Source organism: Callorhinus ursinus, unplaced genomic scaffold, assembly GCF_003265705.2.
Source record: "Callorhinus ursinus isolate GAN/ISIS: 27379988/994484 unplaced genomic scaffold, GSC_fseal_2.0 scaffold44, whole genome shotgun sequence".
Lineage (NCBI taxonomy): Eukaryota > Metazoa > Chordata > Mammalia > Carnivora > Otariidae > Callorhinus > Callorhinus ursinus.
Genome location: NW_027397106.1, coordinates 5,594,060 through 5,609,805, shown reverse-complemented (window position 1 = coordinate 5,609,805; position 15,746 = coordinate 5,594,060). Strand labels below are relative to the sequence as shown.

Below are 15,746 nucleotides of genomic sequence, written 5' to 3'. Positions count from 1 at the left end.
TGAGCTCAAGCCCCACGTTGTGGGTAGAGTTTACTAAAAGAATTTGACCTTTATTCAGTATCCAGTGTTCTCAAAATACACCACTAGTGGTGGTATGTGAGATGATTCAGGTAACACACACACTTTAAAATTTTGTTTTCTTATGTAATTTTTTTTTCTTTTTTGAAGATTTTATTTATTTATTTGACAGAGACACAGAGAAAGAGGGAACACAAGCAGGGGGAGTGGGAGAGGGAGAAGCAGGCTTCCTGCGGAGCAGGGAGCCCGATGTGGGGCTCGATCCCAGGACCCTGGGACCATGACCTGAGCCAAAGGCAGACGCTTAACGACTGAGCCACCCAGGTGCCCCTCTTATGTAATTTTTTTTTTAATTTTTTTTTATCTCTTATGTAATTTTTAATGTGTGGTGGGAAAAACAATATAATGCCAAAACTATGACTTCACAAATACTCTTGCACAGAAGCTAAACCTGGTAGTAAGAAAAGCCAATAGAATTCGAGAAGAGGGGCGCCTGGGTGGCTCAGCTGGTTAAGTGACTGCCTTCGGCTCAGGTCATGATCCCGGGGTCCTGGGATCGAGCCCCGCATCGGGCTCCCTGCTTGGTGGGAAGCCTGCTTCTCCCTTTCCCTCTACCCCTGCTTGTGTTCCCTCTCTCACTGTGTCTCTCTCTGTCAAATAAATAAATAAAATCTTTTTAAAAAAAGAATTTGAGAAGAATATTAAACATTTATATGGGTGGAAAGACACTATGGACATTGTCATGAAAACAGTACAAGGTTTTGGTAGCACTGCAGTGAGCAATGGGATCTTTGCCATTAACTTGGTGGGGAGATGGGGAGAGTCAGTACCTCAAGGAGAGCTGTGCTTTATGAGGTCACACCGGTGGCCCTATAGAGGACGTAGGACCAAGAGAGGTTGGGGCTGGCAGTGGAGGGTCTATTAGGAGAAAAAATACCCAGAAAGGAGATGAGGGCCTGGACCAGGTAACAACAGAAAGGGTAGTGAAGACTCATAGAGAAGGTGCTCTAGATCGAAGTTGTGAAGTTGATGACCTGATTAAAGGAGACAAAGGGAAGGACGATGGCAATTCTGTGAGTAGGATTAGAAGACATGGGAGGAAGAACAGGAATTTTTTAGTGGGGGTAAGAGGAGAGAATACTGAGTTAATGTATTTATTTTTGACATGTGGATTTTGGGGCACCTCCCAGATATTCACATGTTGATGAGCCATTGAAGGATATGTGTCTCTAGGCACTCCACAGAAAAATAACCAGGATACACATGCAGGTGTCTTCCTCGCATGTTCCCTATGTCTGGTTCTCCCCTCACTCCTACACCTACTCTTGGCTTCTGCTAGTATGGAGATGATAAATACCAGTCCATTTCAGGAAAATGGGAAGTACTTATCTCCCCTCAGGGGAACTTGCTCAATCCAGGGACCATAACCAGCAGTATGCAAAATAAGTGAATTATAACCTACTGGAGCCAGAGGACCTTGGTGATCAGCTGATATCACAATTTTCTCCAGACTACAGGCTGAGAAGCAGCAGCCTGGAGAAGTAAATAGTGGTTCACGGCAGCAAAACACAGTGGAAAGAACATGGACTTTGCAGTCAAGCAGACCTGGTGTCAAAGAGGTTGTGTGATCTTATGTGATCTTTTTTTTTTTTAAGATTTTATTTATTTATTTGAGAGAGAGAGAATGAGAGATAGAGAGCATGAGAGGAAAGAGGGTCAGAGGGAGAAGCAGACTCCCCTCTGAGCAGGGAGCCCGATGTGGGACTCGATCCTGGGACTCCAGGATCATGACCTGAGCCGAAGGCAGTCGCTTAACCAACTGAGCCACCCAGGCGCCCGATCTTATGTGATCTTAAGTGGTTTAATTCACTACTCTGAGCCTCAGTTTCTCTTTTATGAAATGGATGGAACAACATGGTGGCAGATGTCTGCCATTCTTTGTGGCTGCTGGCAGGAAGATTGAGGTCCAGGACAGCCCATGGCAGTGGTGCCAGGAGGGCCTTCCAGCACCTGTGTCGGTGTCAGCATTGGGCTGCAAATTGCAGGGTCTAGTGTTCAGTGGCAGTTGCCACAGTGTCCCCACTAGCTTGCTTCTGTGATTTGAGGCATTGTTTCTGGCTGCATAGCCTCACAACCCAGGCCTCCAGTGGTCCCTGTGACCTGCTTAAATCCTTCTGGAATCAAATACTTATTTTTGCACAACTGTTGTGAGAAGTGAATACAATAATGTATGTAAGCTGTTACTCACCGAATTAATGCCATCGTAATAACTATCATTATGGGTTTGAAAGTGAATTCACAGTTTGGCTAGAGAGGTATGCCCACAGGAAGGCAGATGATCTGGCTCCCTCCCCAAACACCACTGAGAAAGATGATCCTGGGAAGAACACTCAGTCTAGTCAATTTGGGGACTGGACTTGCTCGGGGCACCTCCAAATATTCACATGCTAGGGAAGCCTTGCAATAATTCCTGAGTGTCTGATCTGGGTCCTACCATGCCAATGTATCCATCGCATTCCCTTTCTACTGCCCAGAATGCCTGTGTCCTCTTATCTAGGGCACTCCCTTTTTTTCTAGTGAGGTACCAGATTGCTGCCTGTTGAGTAGAAAATTAGGACTCTCTCAAAGGGGTATTTCAGACAGCCATCTGGAGGCCTGAAGAACCATTCCTGCCCCACCAATGACCACATCAGGCACCTCTCTGACCAAGATCATTCTGGGCACATAGTAACAATTCTTATTGACTGAGTTGCCCATGTTACCACATTCCATTTTGGCTTAATAGACTGATATTGGCTGATCAATTATTCTTTCTCTTTCATTTCGTTTTATATTTTTATTTATTTTATTTTATTTTATTTTTTAAAAAATATTTTATTTATTTATTTGACAGAGGGAGACAGTGAGAGAGGGAACAGAAGCAGGGGGAGCTGCGGGCAGAGGGAGAAGCAGGCTTCCCATGGAGCAGGGAGCCTGATGTGGGGCTTGATCCCAGGACCCTGAGATCATGACCTGAGCCGAAGGCAGACGCTTAACCGACTAAGCCACCCAGGCGCCCCTCGTTTTATATTTTTAAAGATTTATTTACTGGGGCAACTGGGTGGCTCGGTTGTTAAGCGTCTGCCTTCGGCTCAGGTCATGATCCCGGAGTCCTGGGATCGAGTCCCACATCGGGGTCCCTACTCCACGGGAAGCCTTCTCCCTCTCCCACTCCCCTTGCTTGTGTTCCCTCTCTGGTTGTGTCTCTCTGTCAAATAAATAAATAAAATATTAAAAAATAATAATAAAATCCTTTAGGGTGCCTGGGTGGCTCAGATGGTTAAAGTGTCTGCCTTCGGCTCAGGTCATGATCCCGGAGTCCTGGGATCGAGTCCCGCATCGGGCTCCCTGCTCCTTGGGAGCCTGCTTCTCCCTCTGCCTCTCTCTCTCTCTCTCTCCCTCTTCTCTGTCTCTCATGAATAAATAAATAAAATCTTTTTTAAAAAATAAGATCCTTTACAAAAGGAAAAATATTTATTTATTTTGAGAGAGAATGAGAGAGAGAGAGAGTGGGGGAGGGGAGGGGCAGAGGGGGAGAATCTCAAGCCGACTCCATGCTGAGCGTAGATCCAGACTAGGGGCTTCATCTCACGACTCTGAGATCATGACCTGAGCCGAAATCAAGAGTCAGATGCTCAACCAACTGAGCCACCCAGGCACCCTTTCATTCTAGATACATTAATATCACGCAGCTAAAATTGAAAGAAATCTTTTTCTCCCCCTCCTTCCCTACTTCATCCTATCAACCACTAGGTCCTATCCATCCCACAAATTTAAATATTGCCTGCAACTGTCCTTTCTCTCCATCTCCACTGCCACCTCTCCATCTCACCAGCATCACCTCTCATCTGCACCACTGCACTTGCCGTTTTGCTTTTGCCCTCCTCCCTGGACTCACTAACTCCCTTCTAGTCCATTCTCCACTCAGCAACTACAGTGATCTTTTTAAAATCCAAATTTGAGGGGCGCCTGGGTGGCTCAGTCGTTAAGCGTCTGCCTTCAGTTTAGGTCATGATCCCGGGGTCCCGGGATGGAGCCCCGCATCGGGCTCCCTGCTCTGCAGGAAGCCTGCTTCTCCCTCTCCCACTCCCCCTGCTGTGTGTTCCCTCTCTCGCCGTGTCTCTCTGTCAAATAAATAAATAAAATAAAATCCAAATTTGATCAGGTCATTCCACAAAGCTAAAACCTAATTAAATTAATTCAATCTATTCAAATGACTGCCTGTTTCTCTAGAAAAACATTAAAAATCCTTAGCATAGTAAAATGCCTATTAGTACTTGCAGGGGCCTAATAAATATTTGTTGAAGGGAGGGAGTCAAATCTCTGAGGCTGGGAGGAAATGCCTTGTTCTTTTGTGTGTTAATTTGCCTTGTTCAAATCTCAGGGCACCTCCTTCTCTCCAGCTTCTTGGAAGTACCTCATTGTGGCCTCTGGCATCTCTTACAAAGTGATTTCCTCAAGGTCACACAGCTGGTGCAAAAGCACCAAATAGAATATACAGCCCTATTGTTCGCAAGTGTAGAATCACAGTTAAGTGAGAAGCAATCATGGTTGAAAAGTGACAACCACCCATATGATTCTTGATCCTCCTATAACACTCCCACCAAGTTTCTAGGTCTTGGTATAGAGTTTTTCCAAGATAAAGGAAATCTACCTCCTCACCCCGCCAAAGAAACCCCTTCTTCTTTAGACAATTCTAATGGTTATTGAAAACTGGACAATTTAGGGGCGCCTGGGTGGCTCAGTTGGTTGAGCGACGGCCTTCGGCTCAGGTCATGATCCTGGAGTCCCGGGATCGAGTCCCACATCGGGCTCCCTGCTCAGCGGGGAGTCTGCTTCTCCCTCTGACCCTTTCCCCTCTCATGCTGTCTCTCTATCTCATTCTCTCTCTCAAATAAATAAATAAAATCTTAAAAAAAAAAAGAAAACTGGACAATTTAAAGAATAATCCATCCTGGCCAGTTTATCAAAGGATAGAGAGAATGAGAGAAAGGAGGTTGGGTATGAGAGAGACCCACACCCTCCTTCCTGTGATGGTCCTAAGGTGCTTTGGGTCAGCTGCCTCCAAGAAGAAGGTGGATGATTTTGGCTTCAGCTTAGTTCATGGAGAGACTTGTGATATTTAGTCTCAAAACTTCTAGGAGATATTACAGACTAGCCAAGGGCTAGAACAGGGAAGGGATGTGTGTGGAGGAAATGGGTTTAATCCCAGCTCAAATTTTGGGTGGAATCCCAGCTGCTGCAGCTGCTAAGGGCTTAACCAGCTGTTTCCTGGGCAGCTGCAGCGTTCAGCCCAGACCCGGCTCTCGGGGTGGCAGCTCTGTCTCAGCTGAGGGCCATCAGCTCCAAACTAAGCCAAACTCTGTGGGAAGAATGGCTGGAAAGCAAAAGAGAATAGCAAAAAAGGAGTTCCCAGTACCAGGGACTTCTGTTTGGACACCATGTGGTTTGGAGTCAAATAACTATGGTCTTAGGTTATGTGGTCCCAAGGAGAGAAGTTGAGAGACAGCTTGGGTTTGGGTTTTAGGGAGAAGCAAAGCCAGGGCTGGAGGCATCACCTTCAAATCTGTCCCTATCCTATCATGCGCTGCTCCAGTACCCCCACACTGTCCCCCACCATCTGCTCCCGTAACACACAGTGTGGGGATGGGGCATTTGCTACTTGCAATCAGAACTAGCAACACTCGGGGGCGCCTGGGTGGCTCAGCCGTTAAGCGTCTGCCTTCGGCTCAGGTCATGATCCCGGGGTCCTGGGATCGAGCCCCACTGTGGGCTCCCTGCTCAGCGGGGAGCCTGCTTCTCCCTCTGCCTCTCCCCCTGCTGGCAGGGAGCCTGCTTCTCCCTCTGCCTCTCCCCCTGCTTGTGTTCCCGCTCTCACTGTCTCTCTCTGTCAGATACATAAATAAAATCTTAAAAAAAAAAAAACTAGCAACACTCACATGCACAGAGGAGGACCAACCTACTTAGGGACTAAAGATGACCCAAAAAGCCCATCCAAGTGCCAATTTCTTTTTTAAAATGCAAGTTTGATTCCCCCACCCCCACCCCCGCCAACTGCTTCAAATCCTACAATTGCTTTTCATCTTCAGGACAAAATTGAAAATCTTTAAAGTATATCACACCTTCTTTTCACTAAACTGAACTTACTGATGTGCCTTTACTCTTGAATTGATGTTCAATTTACTCTTGCTCCCCGACTCCAGGCCTTTGTTTATGTTGTTACCTCTGCTCGAACAACTCTTACGCATCTTTCAGGTCTCAGCTTCAGTATCACTCCTCACCTCCTTCACCGTCCTCAACAACCTTCTGACCACTGCGTCTTGCCGGGTGAGCTGTGAGAGCCATGCCTGACTTACTGTCCTCTCCCCACGGCACATCAACAGTATTTGGCACAAGATAGGCACTCAGTAAGATCTGACTGAAAATATCCCCCCATCTAATGGGAGATGTTCATGTGTATACATCAACCAATTCACATATAGACAGTCACAGGGAGAGGAGAGTCTGAATGTGCTGACGGGCCACACAGTCCCCACAAGGAAATACCCTGACCAGCCATAGCCTTCTTCCCATACACAGCTGCTTCAGTCTTCCAGCCAGAGCAGAAAGCTTCCTCCAGTATAGTAGTGACCTCACAGGTACAGTCAGAGATAAACATGTCAGGGCTCTAGGTCAGAAATGCTCACTTTTCAAAGTTCATTATTTTCACTAAATAAAGACTCCATCTTAGCACTGGCTTCGTCTTACTTCACACATTTCTGGAAGACTGTATTAGTCTGCTAGAGCTGTCATAACAAAATACCATCAACTGGGTGGCTTAGACATCAAACATTTATTTTCTCACTGTTTTGGAGGCTGGGAAAGTCCAGGATCAAAGTTCTGGCCAATTTGGTTTCTGGTGAGAACTCTCTTCCTGGCCTGCAGAGGGCTGCCTTCTCAAGATGTCTTTACATCCCTTTCTTTGGTGCATGCAAAGAGACAGAAAGCAACTTTCTGGTGTCTCTTCTTCTTCTTCTTCTTTTTAAACATTTTATTTATTTATTTATTTATTTATTTATTTATTTATTTATCTATTTGGCACAGAGAAAGAGATCACAAGCAGGGGGAGCGGCAGAGGGAGAGGGAGAAGCAGGCTTCCCGCCAAGCAGGGAGCTGGATGCGGGGCTCCATCCCAGGACCCTGGGATCATGACCTGAGCTGAAGGCAGACACTTAACGACTGAGCCACCCAGGCGCCCCTGGTGTCTCTTCTTATAAAGCCACCAATCCTATCATATCAGGGCCCCACTCTTATGACTTCATTTGACCTTAATTACTTCCTTAGAAGTCCCATCTCCAAACACAGCCACACAGGGGTTAGGGTTTGTGTGAATGAATTTGGAGGGGGCACATATATTCAATCCATAACGAAGCTCAGTCTCCCCTCTCCTCTAATCTGGAGGATTTCCTTTACTGGCTAGGTAACTTTAGTTAAGGAAGCCAGCGATCAAGGCAGGAGAAAGAAGAGCCAGTGAAAATGAGAGAGAAATAACTGTCAAAAAGCTAAGATTTACTAGTGACTCCCTGAAGGGAATGAGAGTCCAAAACTTTTTATTGACTTATTTGAGAGAGAGTGAGAGGCAGAGGGCGAGGGAGAGAGAATCTCCATCAGACTCCCTGCTGAGCTCGGAGCTTGACACAGGGCCCAATCCCACAACCTTGAGATCATGACCTGAGCCCCAAAACCAAGAGTCGGAAGCTTAACCGACAAAGCCACCCAGGTGCACCGAGTCAGAAACTACTTAAGGCCCTCTAGGATGTGGCCCTGTCCATCAAAGCAGTTTTATTTCTTATTATCCCTGCTCCAGGTCTACCACTTACTAGCTGTAATAACTTGAGCCACAGACTTAAACCTGTCTTTGCCTCGGTGTCCTCATCTGTAATAGAATCCCACAGGGTTATGTAAGGAGAAAAGGTGAGAATGCATGTAAAGAGCTAGCACAGGGCCTGACATGTAGTCAGTTCTCAAGAAACAATAGCTACATACAGTTACACTCCCTGATCTCCCATTCTAGCCAGGCTGCACATCTTCATTCCAGAATCCAAGTGCCTGCTCATGTTGTTACTTCTGCTTGGAATGCCCTCTCTGGTCTCCTCCACCTACATGCTTCAACATTCTAGCCAGGCCCTACTTTCTCCACAGGCTTTCTCTGTACTGATGTGGCATTTTCCACCCATTCAACTCATCCTGATTAGGTAACAACGTTGCTTTGGTAGTTACCCATCTTATACCTTTAAGCCTACTCCTCCATGGAGAAAGCAGTTTCTTAATATTTTGAGTTTTCATGCCTAATGCAGTGCTACACTCTAGATGTTCAGTAAATTCGGCCTGAAGAGAGGAAGGGGGGAAAAAGTCTGGATTCGGGGGGGTTAAAAAGGTCAACTGAACCTTGAGGCAGTGGTTCTCAACTCTGGTTTCCCAGTATGCAGAGAGGTCTTGCCAAGATTATCACAAAATACTCTGTAAATTCTCAAAACAAGATCACTTTTAATTAGACTTTAGTTCTAAAGCAAGCCCCACTCTTTCACACAGCACCTTCTGAAGGAGTGTTATGAAATCAAACAAGTATAGGGGCAACACAACCCCCAAAATATTTGGGAACCATGGATAAATCTTGCTTCTAGCAGAGCGGTGAGGAGAGAAGCAGACAAAGAGCAGAAATCCGCAAAGGCAGTGAGAAATGGGAGCAGAGCGTAGACAACATTTGACCGAGTGCCTATCCCACATTGGGCACAGACAGACACTGATCTCGTCAACAATCCTCTTGGGGTGGCATCAGTATCTGCAGGTCTGCCTGACTTCCAGGCCATGCTCTGGGAAAGATCCACAGCTTGGATTATGAGATCAGGAAAGGGGGAGGGAGGTGGCAACAGGTACCTGGTACGGATTGAAGGAGATGGTGGGTGGAAGGACCCTAAAGATAAACTTATTCCGCTTCCAATCTTCGCCTTTATTAAGCACTTCCTGGAACCCTAAGTATGCGTTCATCTCCAGACACTGAACTCAAGGGTCACAAGGTGCAACTTGGAGGTGCACAGAATCTGGCTACGACTATACCTCCAGCTTCTGGGAGCCACAAAGCTAAACCAGGCACAAAGGATGCAAAAATGCCAGGCTTGGATGAGTTTTCACAAGGAGAGGCGTGTGGGCTCCTCACCAGACCTTGACACCTGTGGCTCAGCCCTGGCAGCTTACCAAGCCACACCCACCATCTCTCACCTCCTGAGATAAGGCTCCTCTGCGCAGGTCCAGTCCACCCATCCCTGCAGTATATAGTTCTCTTTCCTCTGGTCTGGAAGAGAACTGATCCTGAAGGCCACCAGAGGGCGGTGTATAGCAGGGACCCTGTGGACTGAAGCTGCACAGCTGCTACAGGCAAGGGCTGGCTCCTTGGTGGTACCACCAAACCCCTCCATCTCCCCCTGAGCCCAGGCATTCCCCTTCCACTGAAGTTCAACTTCCTCTGAGCTTCCATTCTAACTCAGGGGCACCTGACTGTCTGAGTTCCTGCCTGTCTGCTGCATTGGAACCCGAAGGTTCCAGGAACACCCAGGCCAGGGAAGCAGAGCCAGGAGAATGGGAGAGGCAAGAGGGGGGTGGGGGGTGGGGGTGGAGGAAGCCAGGAGAAACAACAACTAGGACAGGCGGTCAAGAAGAGGACTCCAGCTGTAATGCCTATATGCCTATATGCCCTTGCTTGGAGAGCCTACCCATCTCCCCCTAAACACACACACCAGGGCTTGAAGCTGTTCTCTGCCCACAGCCCTTCAGGAGAGATAGGTTCCAGCCCTCTGTTCCCGTTCTTTCTCTTGACCAAGAGTGTGTGGGTACTATCAGTTACAAATTAGCTAGGGATTCCCAAGGGTCATCAGTTAGTCCAGTGACATCCCAGAATAAAACATCACCCCCATTCAGATCCTGACACCAGGGTAGGATGGGAACTAGGCAGATTCATGGCCTTCATGGAGGGCCCAGGATGGCAGGCTAACAATCAGGGAGCAGAATTCTCCGACTATCAGTAATGCAATGGCCTGAGACCTCGCTGGAGCCTCTATAAACGAGAAAGGACACACGAGGACCCTCTTGCTCCTTCAACAACCCTGGCCCCTCCAACATTCTGCATACAACCATGCAGGCAGAATGCTGGTCCTTTCTGGGTGGGAGAAGGGACCAGCAGCCTAGAAAAGGGCACGACTCTTCTGGTCTCCGTTGCTGATCAATTGGGATGCCCCCCCTGAGGGGAGGAAGCAGGCAGGAAGACCTGCTGGGCAAGCAGGGAGGAGTCGGAAGTAAAGTATTGACTCAGAGTTGGTCCCCTTCTCCCCTCCTCTGGAGGTGAATCACCCTCAGAATAGAGACATTTTCCAATAAGCTCCTGCAAGCCTTCCCTTTATTAGCCCGCCTGTAGGAAAATGTCAGACGTCAGATTGGCTGGCTGTGTCAAACAGTGTTAACGCCATGCCCTGGCCCCTCGCCTTGCCAGGCGGGGCAAGCAGATCATTATATTACAATTCATAAATAGAAAATAAAATAAAATAACCGGGTGGGGCTGAGGTACTCGGGAAGAAGAGGCCAAATAGTTCTCCTCAAGGAGTATCCACCGTCAACCCCATCTACCTAGGACCAGGGATCTCCTCTCAGGTGGAGGTTGCCCCTAAACCAAGCAGTCCAGTCTCGCCTCCATTTTTCTCCCTATCCCCTCCCTCCACCTCGAGTCAGCATCCTCTGCTGCCCACATCCCCAGATCTCAGCCCGCACCCCCGGGTTTCAGCAGGCGCCTCGAGGTTTCTATGTGCGACGCACTCAGCCCAGGAGCTCCTCCGCCAAGCGATAGAGGAACCGAGAGTACCAGTGCATGCCGGTCGGCTGGACCGCCCCGCCCGGAAGCAGCGCCCCCAGCGCGTGTAGCAGGCGCAAAGGAGCGAAGGCGCGGTGCGCCCACTGGTGACTCTCCAGAACCGCGTAGCACGAGGCCAGGACGTCGTTGACCAGTAGCGTCCCGTGTGCTGTGAGCGGCGCGAACACGCCCACGGCTTCCTCCCGCGCCACGCGGGCCACGCGCGCCGGCCGAAGCGCGTCCCCGCCGGGCGCCAGCACCGAGTCCCCCGCGCGCAGCCGGCGCGCGAACACCGGTGCAAAGTCGCCTGGTGCGGGCGCTGGCCCTCGAGCAGCGAACACCAGGTGCCAGGGCGTGAGCAACAGCTTGCGCGGGGGCCGCTCGGTCTCCACAGCCACGAAAGAGGCCCGGCGCTGCAAGTCCCGGTCCAGGAAGAGCAGAACGGGCGTGGGCACCACCCGGCCTGCCGCGTCTGCCGCCAACACCCAGTCTCCGCGGTGCAGTTCCCGAAGCCCCTTCCGCTCGCCGCTCCGCAGGCGCACGGTGGCATTTCCCGGAAAGCAGCCGCCTGCCCTGACAGCCAGTGAGTTATCTGCAGGGCACAAGCACAGCGATGATTGAATCAAGACCAGCGGTTCCAGGATGTTGGTACAGATTCTCAAAGATGTGGGTCAAGCCCAGAGCAGACCTCGCCAGTCCTGGGACATGTAATTTCCCACGGATCTGGCCCCAACCTGGGCAGAAATGGAAGGATGGTTTACAACACTAACGCCCACTTGGTCTCCCCTAGGGTCGCACCAGAGCTGTGCAGCCTCAGTTTCCCGGAAGGAGCCCCCTTTGGGCGGACCTCACCACCCATCCCCTACTGTACCGGCTTTGACCGACACGTGGACGTGGTTGCGGGACTCGTAGTAGACCCAGTCGAAGCCGGCTTCCACTGCCAGGCGCGCCAGCAACCCATACTTATTGCGGTCGCGGTCGGACGTGGTGATGTCCAAAGCACGACCTTCGTAGTGGAGTGAGTCCTGAGCATGGTGGCCGTCCTCGTCCCAGCCCTCGGTCACCCGCAGGCGCACTCCGGGCCACATGTTCATCACGGCAATGGCCAAAGCGTTCACCCGCTCCTTACAGCGCTGGCGGGGAATAAAGGAGTCAGTCTCCTCACTACCACTCCCACCGCAGGGGCAAAAGGGACCTGGAAGGGAGGGCCGATTCTTCTTTGTTTTCCTGGCCCCACACCACTCCCTCCCAGCTTTTGAAATGTCCTGGGGAAGTGAGAATCCAAAGAGGTGTAGTCGCCAATATGCACTCCCTTTCCAGAGCGTTGTGGGAGAACTGTGGGGTCACCTCAGAGATTAAGAGGGTGTGCCCATACCTAACTCTTTCCCCTCTTTCGACGCCCGCCCCTCACTCGTTTTGGGACCTCGGCTCAACCTGGAAGAGGGCAAGAGTTGAGAGGGTGGGTGGAAGCTCTGTCAGGGAGGGGTTGAGCAGCCTGGCTCCCCGAGAGGAGCCCCTGTTTGAGCCTGGCCCCCGCCCCAAGCCCGGGCTGCCCTCCCTCCGCCTGATTCATCTTTTGTTTCGTTGCCTTCCCTGGCACCGGGCATCGCTTCCTTCCTTCCTTCCTCCTCCTCCTCCTTTTGGCCCCTAGCATTAACCCCTTCGTGGTGCGAGTGCCCCCCACAGAGGTGCCCAAGCGGAGCGGTGCGGGATCGAGGCTGCTGGAAAAAGGGTTTGGGTGGCGGGGGCTGCGCGAAGTACAATGGCCATTCTCCGGGATGACTTAACCGAGCGAGAATCCCGGGCCGAGGCCGGGGACTCGCCGGGAGAAGCGGACTCAGCAGCTCCATCCACAAAGGCGCTTTTCAGCCGCCCCGGCTCGGGGAGAGGAAAGGGCAGAAAGCCGCGCCCCCCATCCCTGCTCCTGCCCGCCGGGCCCCTCCCCCAGCGCGACCAGCCCTCCCAATTCGATCTCAGGCTCTGCCAGCCCTGAGCCCCGGTCTCTCCATCTCTGTTCCAGATGCAGCCCAGAAAGGCGTGGGAGTAGCACCTGAGATTAACGGGAGCTGCCCTTGCGCGGAACTGGGGGGCCCCCTGCAGGGTGGGAGTGGAGAGGAGGAAAAGCAGCGGTGGCTGGAAGCCTGCACCCGGGGGAGTGAGACCACGGTTATCTGGGCGGCTCTAGTCTGGGAGCCGGAGACCTTGGCGCGCACCATAGCACGGACGCGGCGGGAGGAGGCGCAGGGAGGACAGTTTCCTTTTCTTCTCCCCGCTCCGACCTCTCACCTCAGGCTTGGTTTTCTCCTAAGTGCCAGAGGGGCACTTTCCTCCTTCCCTTCTTCCCGAGTTTTCTACACCTCCGCAGGGTTGGAGAGGAGGGGAGGGGAAGACAGGAAAAGTGGTAACTCCTTCCAACTTTTTGTCGTTTTGTCCCCTAAGGAGGCCCTGCGGCCTTGACCTGCGGGGGCAGCAGCCCAGTGCAGAGCCAACTCAATGGAGGCCTTTTGCAGCCAGGGTGTGGGAGATAAGCAGGACCGAGGGGTTCCCAGGCCTTGTCAGAGCCCCTCCTGGGCCTGTCCCTTGTTCTGGCCCCTCTGCTGCAGGTGCCAGACAGGGGAAAGGGCCACAATATTCCATGACCAAGGAGTGTCTCCGTCCCAATCTCTGAGTAGTAGTAGAAGGAATTCTTTCTCCCCTGGACAGGTTTTCCTAACAAAGTAACCTGGAAAACTATGGCAATTAATCGGAGGAAATCCGTACCCCTCCCTCTCCCCCCACCTCCCCACTCCATACACAATTAGGTGGTGTAATGGAAAGTGTATAGACTTAGAATCAGGAGTCCTGAATTCTAGTCCCAGCCATGCCACTAATTAGTTTTAAGACTTTGATTAAATCACTTTTCCTCTTGGGGCCCAGCTCTCAGCTGCAAAATTGAAGCGAGGAGGTGAAAGAATGTGATTTCCAAGTTTCATTCCAGGTCTGACATTTGAGGTCATTGGCCAGAGGTGGTCCTTCACTCCCAAGGCATTGCTCACCTTATCCTAGGTCAATTAGGTTCCAGTCTGCAGCAGATGCTTGATACATGCTAGTTGAATTTAATTCTTTAATTCCAAGGAAAACTCCTGAGCTAAGCTGAGCTTGAGGGATGCAGGAACACTTTGATTCTCAGGTGGGCCCATCTGTTCTTCCCATTGAGTACTACTTTTCACCCAAAACAGTCGTTTAGACTCTAGAATAGTTTTGCCTTGGTTCTAGGATGCCTCCCCCATGCTGAAGACAATTCCTGCCCAGCCCCTTCTCAGGTAGATGGCCTGGTGACCTAACCCTTGGCCACCCCTTTCCCAGCCTCCTTCAATCTCTTTAGCCCGCAGATCTTTTCCACAATCAGGTCAGGAGCCAGGCTAAGGGCAGAGCTTTCTGTCTGCTGCCTAGCCAGCTCCTGGCCCCCAGCTCACCCCAGCCCTTCCTGCCTGGCTCGGTAGCTGACCCCCCGGTCCACGCCTCAGCCATTTCCCGTCTCGCCTGCCGCCATCCTCTTTTCCCCGCCCTCGCTGTCTCTCCCAGCTTCACTCTCACTAGTCCCTCCTCCCCTCCCCATTCCAGCTTCTCCCTGTTGGGATCCCTCCTGATCACTTAGCCCAGTGAGCACAGGTTTGGGTTGTTTTGGGGGGGGGCGGTGGAAGGGCAGGGAGAGGAGATCTTTGAGATTAAGGTCTCTATGGATGAAGCCCAGCTTACCCTCCCAGGCTGCCACAGGAGTTGGCAATGCCCTGGCACAGGTGGGGAGAGGTCCTCCTTACCTCGGTCATCAGGCGGTCTGCACCACTGTTCTCCTCATCCTTGAAGATGATGTCCGGGTTGTAGTTGGGCACCAGGTCCCGGAAGCGCTCCGAGCCCCTTGCCACTCTCCCCTCGGCAGGCCCACTGGCGCCCAGGGTCCGCTCGGGCACGCTGGGCACAAATTGCTTGTACAGCAGGGGCACGAGCTGCTTGCGCACGTAGCGGCGCCGGCCAACCGGCCCCCGGCCCGGCCCGCAACTCTGGGCGGGCAGCGCCAGAAGTGCCAAGCAGCACAGGGGCATCAGCCTGGCCGGCAGCGCCATGGATGCAGAGGGCTCGGACCAAAGGGTACGTTCTTGTCCTCACCAGCTCGCCCGTCAGTTGGGCATTTCCCCAGGCACCACAGAGCGCAGCAGGCAGAGCTGCCCCCAGAGTGCCCTAGAGCTCTGGTGGCTCTGCGCACCTGGCTGCCGCTAGCTCTGCCTACATGCTCCCGGGGGGTCTGGAACCTGCTACTGACGGGCCATCATAGCAGGGAAGGGGGGTCGTGGGTGAGAGCCAGCCCAGCCTGGCTCTGCTGCCCGGCTCCGGCGCTGCCAGAACACCCCAGCTCCGCCTTAAGTGGCCCCTGGCCCCGCCCCCCGCCCTTCTCCCAGGACCGTCCCGCCCCCTCCCACCGGGGCGGGGGCTCTAGCCGGTCACCGCTGGTCCATTTCGCGACTGAAGCGTGTCCCATCCTGGAAACCAGGCAGGCACCTGTCTAAGAAATCCTAGGAGCTTTTCAGTCTTAAGCTGCCTGGATAAGCATCCCTCTACTTCCAAGCCTAAGCCTGGCACCAAACCACCCTCCTCTGATACTTGAATTGGATCTTTACTCTCCCAAAGCCTATCCTGGCAGGCCATTGTCCTCTGCTATCATCCAGGAAGTATGCGTTCCAGTTTCTACCCAAGGCCAACCAAGCCCTTTGGGCATACAACCAGAGACTTTCTTCTCGTGGTCCTCCCCAAACTTCCCCCACTTTCATCTCTCCTC

At 51.7% G+C, this 15,746-nt stretch overlaps 1 protein-coding gene across 1 annotated transcript; it reads right to left on the bottom strand.

The window, feature by feature from the left end:
- Window positions 1-7,120: 7,120 nt before the first annotated feature.
- DHH (desert hedgehog signaling molecule) lies at window positions 7,121-15,344 on the bottom strand. The gene is made up of 3 exons (XM_025882912.2): window positions 14,734-15,344; window positions 11,805-12,066; window positions 7,121-11,525 (listed from the first exon to the last, which is right to left on the bottom strand). Exons 1-3 carry the CDS (start codon window positions 15,034-15,036, stop codon window positions 10,900-10,902), a joined length of 1,191 nt encoding a protein of 396 aa, XP_025738697.1. The 5' UTR covers window positions 15,037-15,344; the 3' UTR covers window positions 7,121-10,899.
- Window positions 15,345-15,746: the final 402 nt, after the last annotated feature.

Coding starts and splice junctions, on each gene's coding strand:
- DHH (XM_025882912.2), bottom strand. CDS start 15,036: ATGGCGCTGCCGGCCAGGCTGATGCCCCTGTGCTGCTTGGCACTTCTG. Junction 12,067..14,733: donor CAGACCGCCTGATGACCGAG/GTAAGGAGGACC, acceptor ATTCCCCGCCAG/CGCTGTAAGGAGCGGGTGAA. Junction 11,526..11,804: donor CCACGTGTCGGTCAAAGCCG/GTACAGTAGGGG, acceptor TGTGCCCTGCAG/ATAACTCACTGGCTGTCAGG.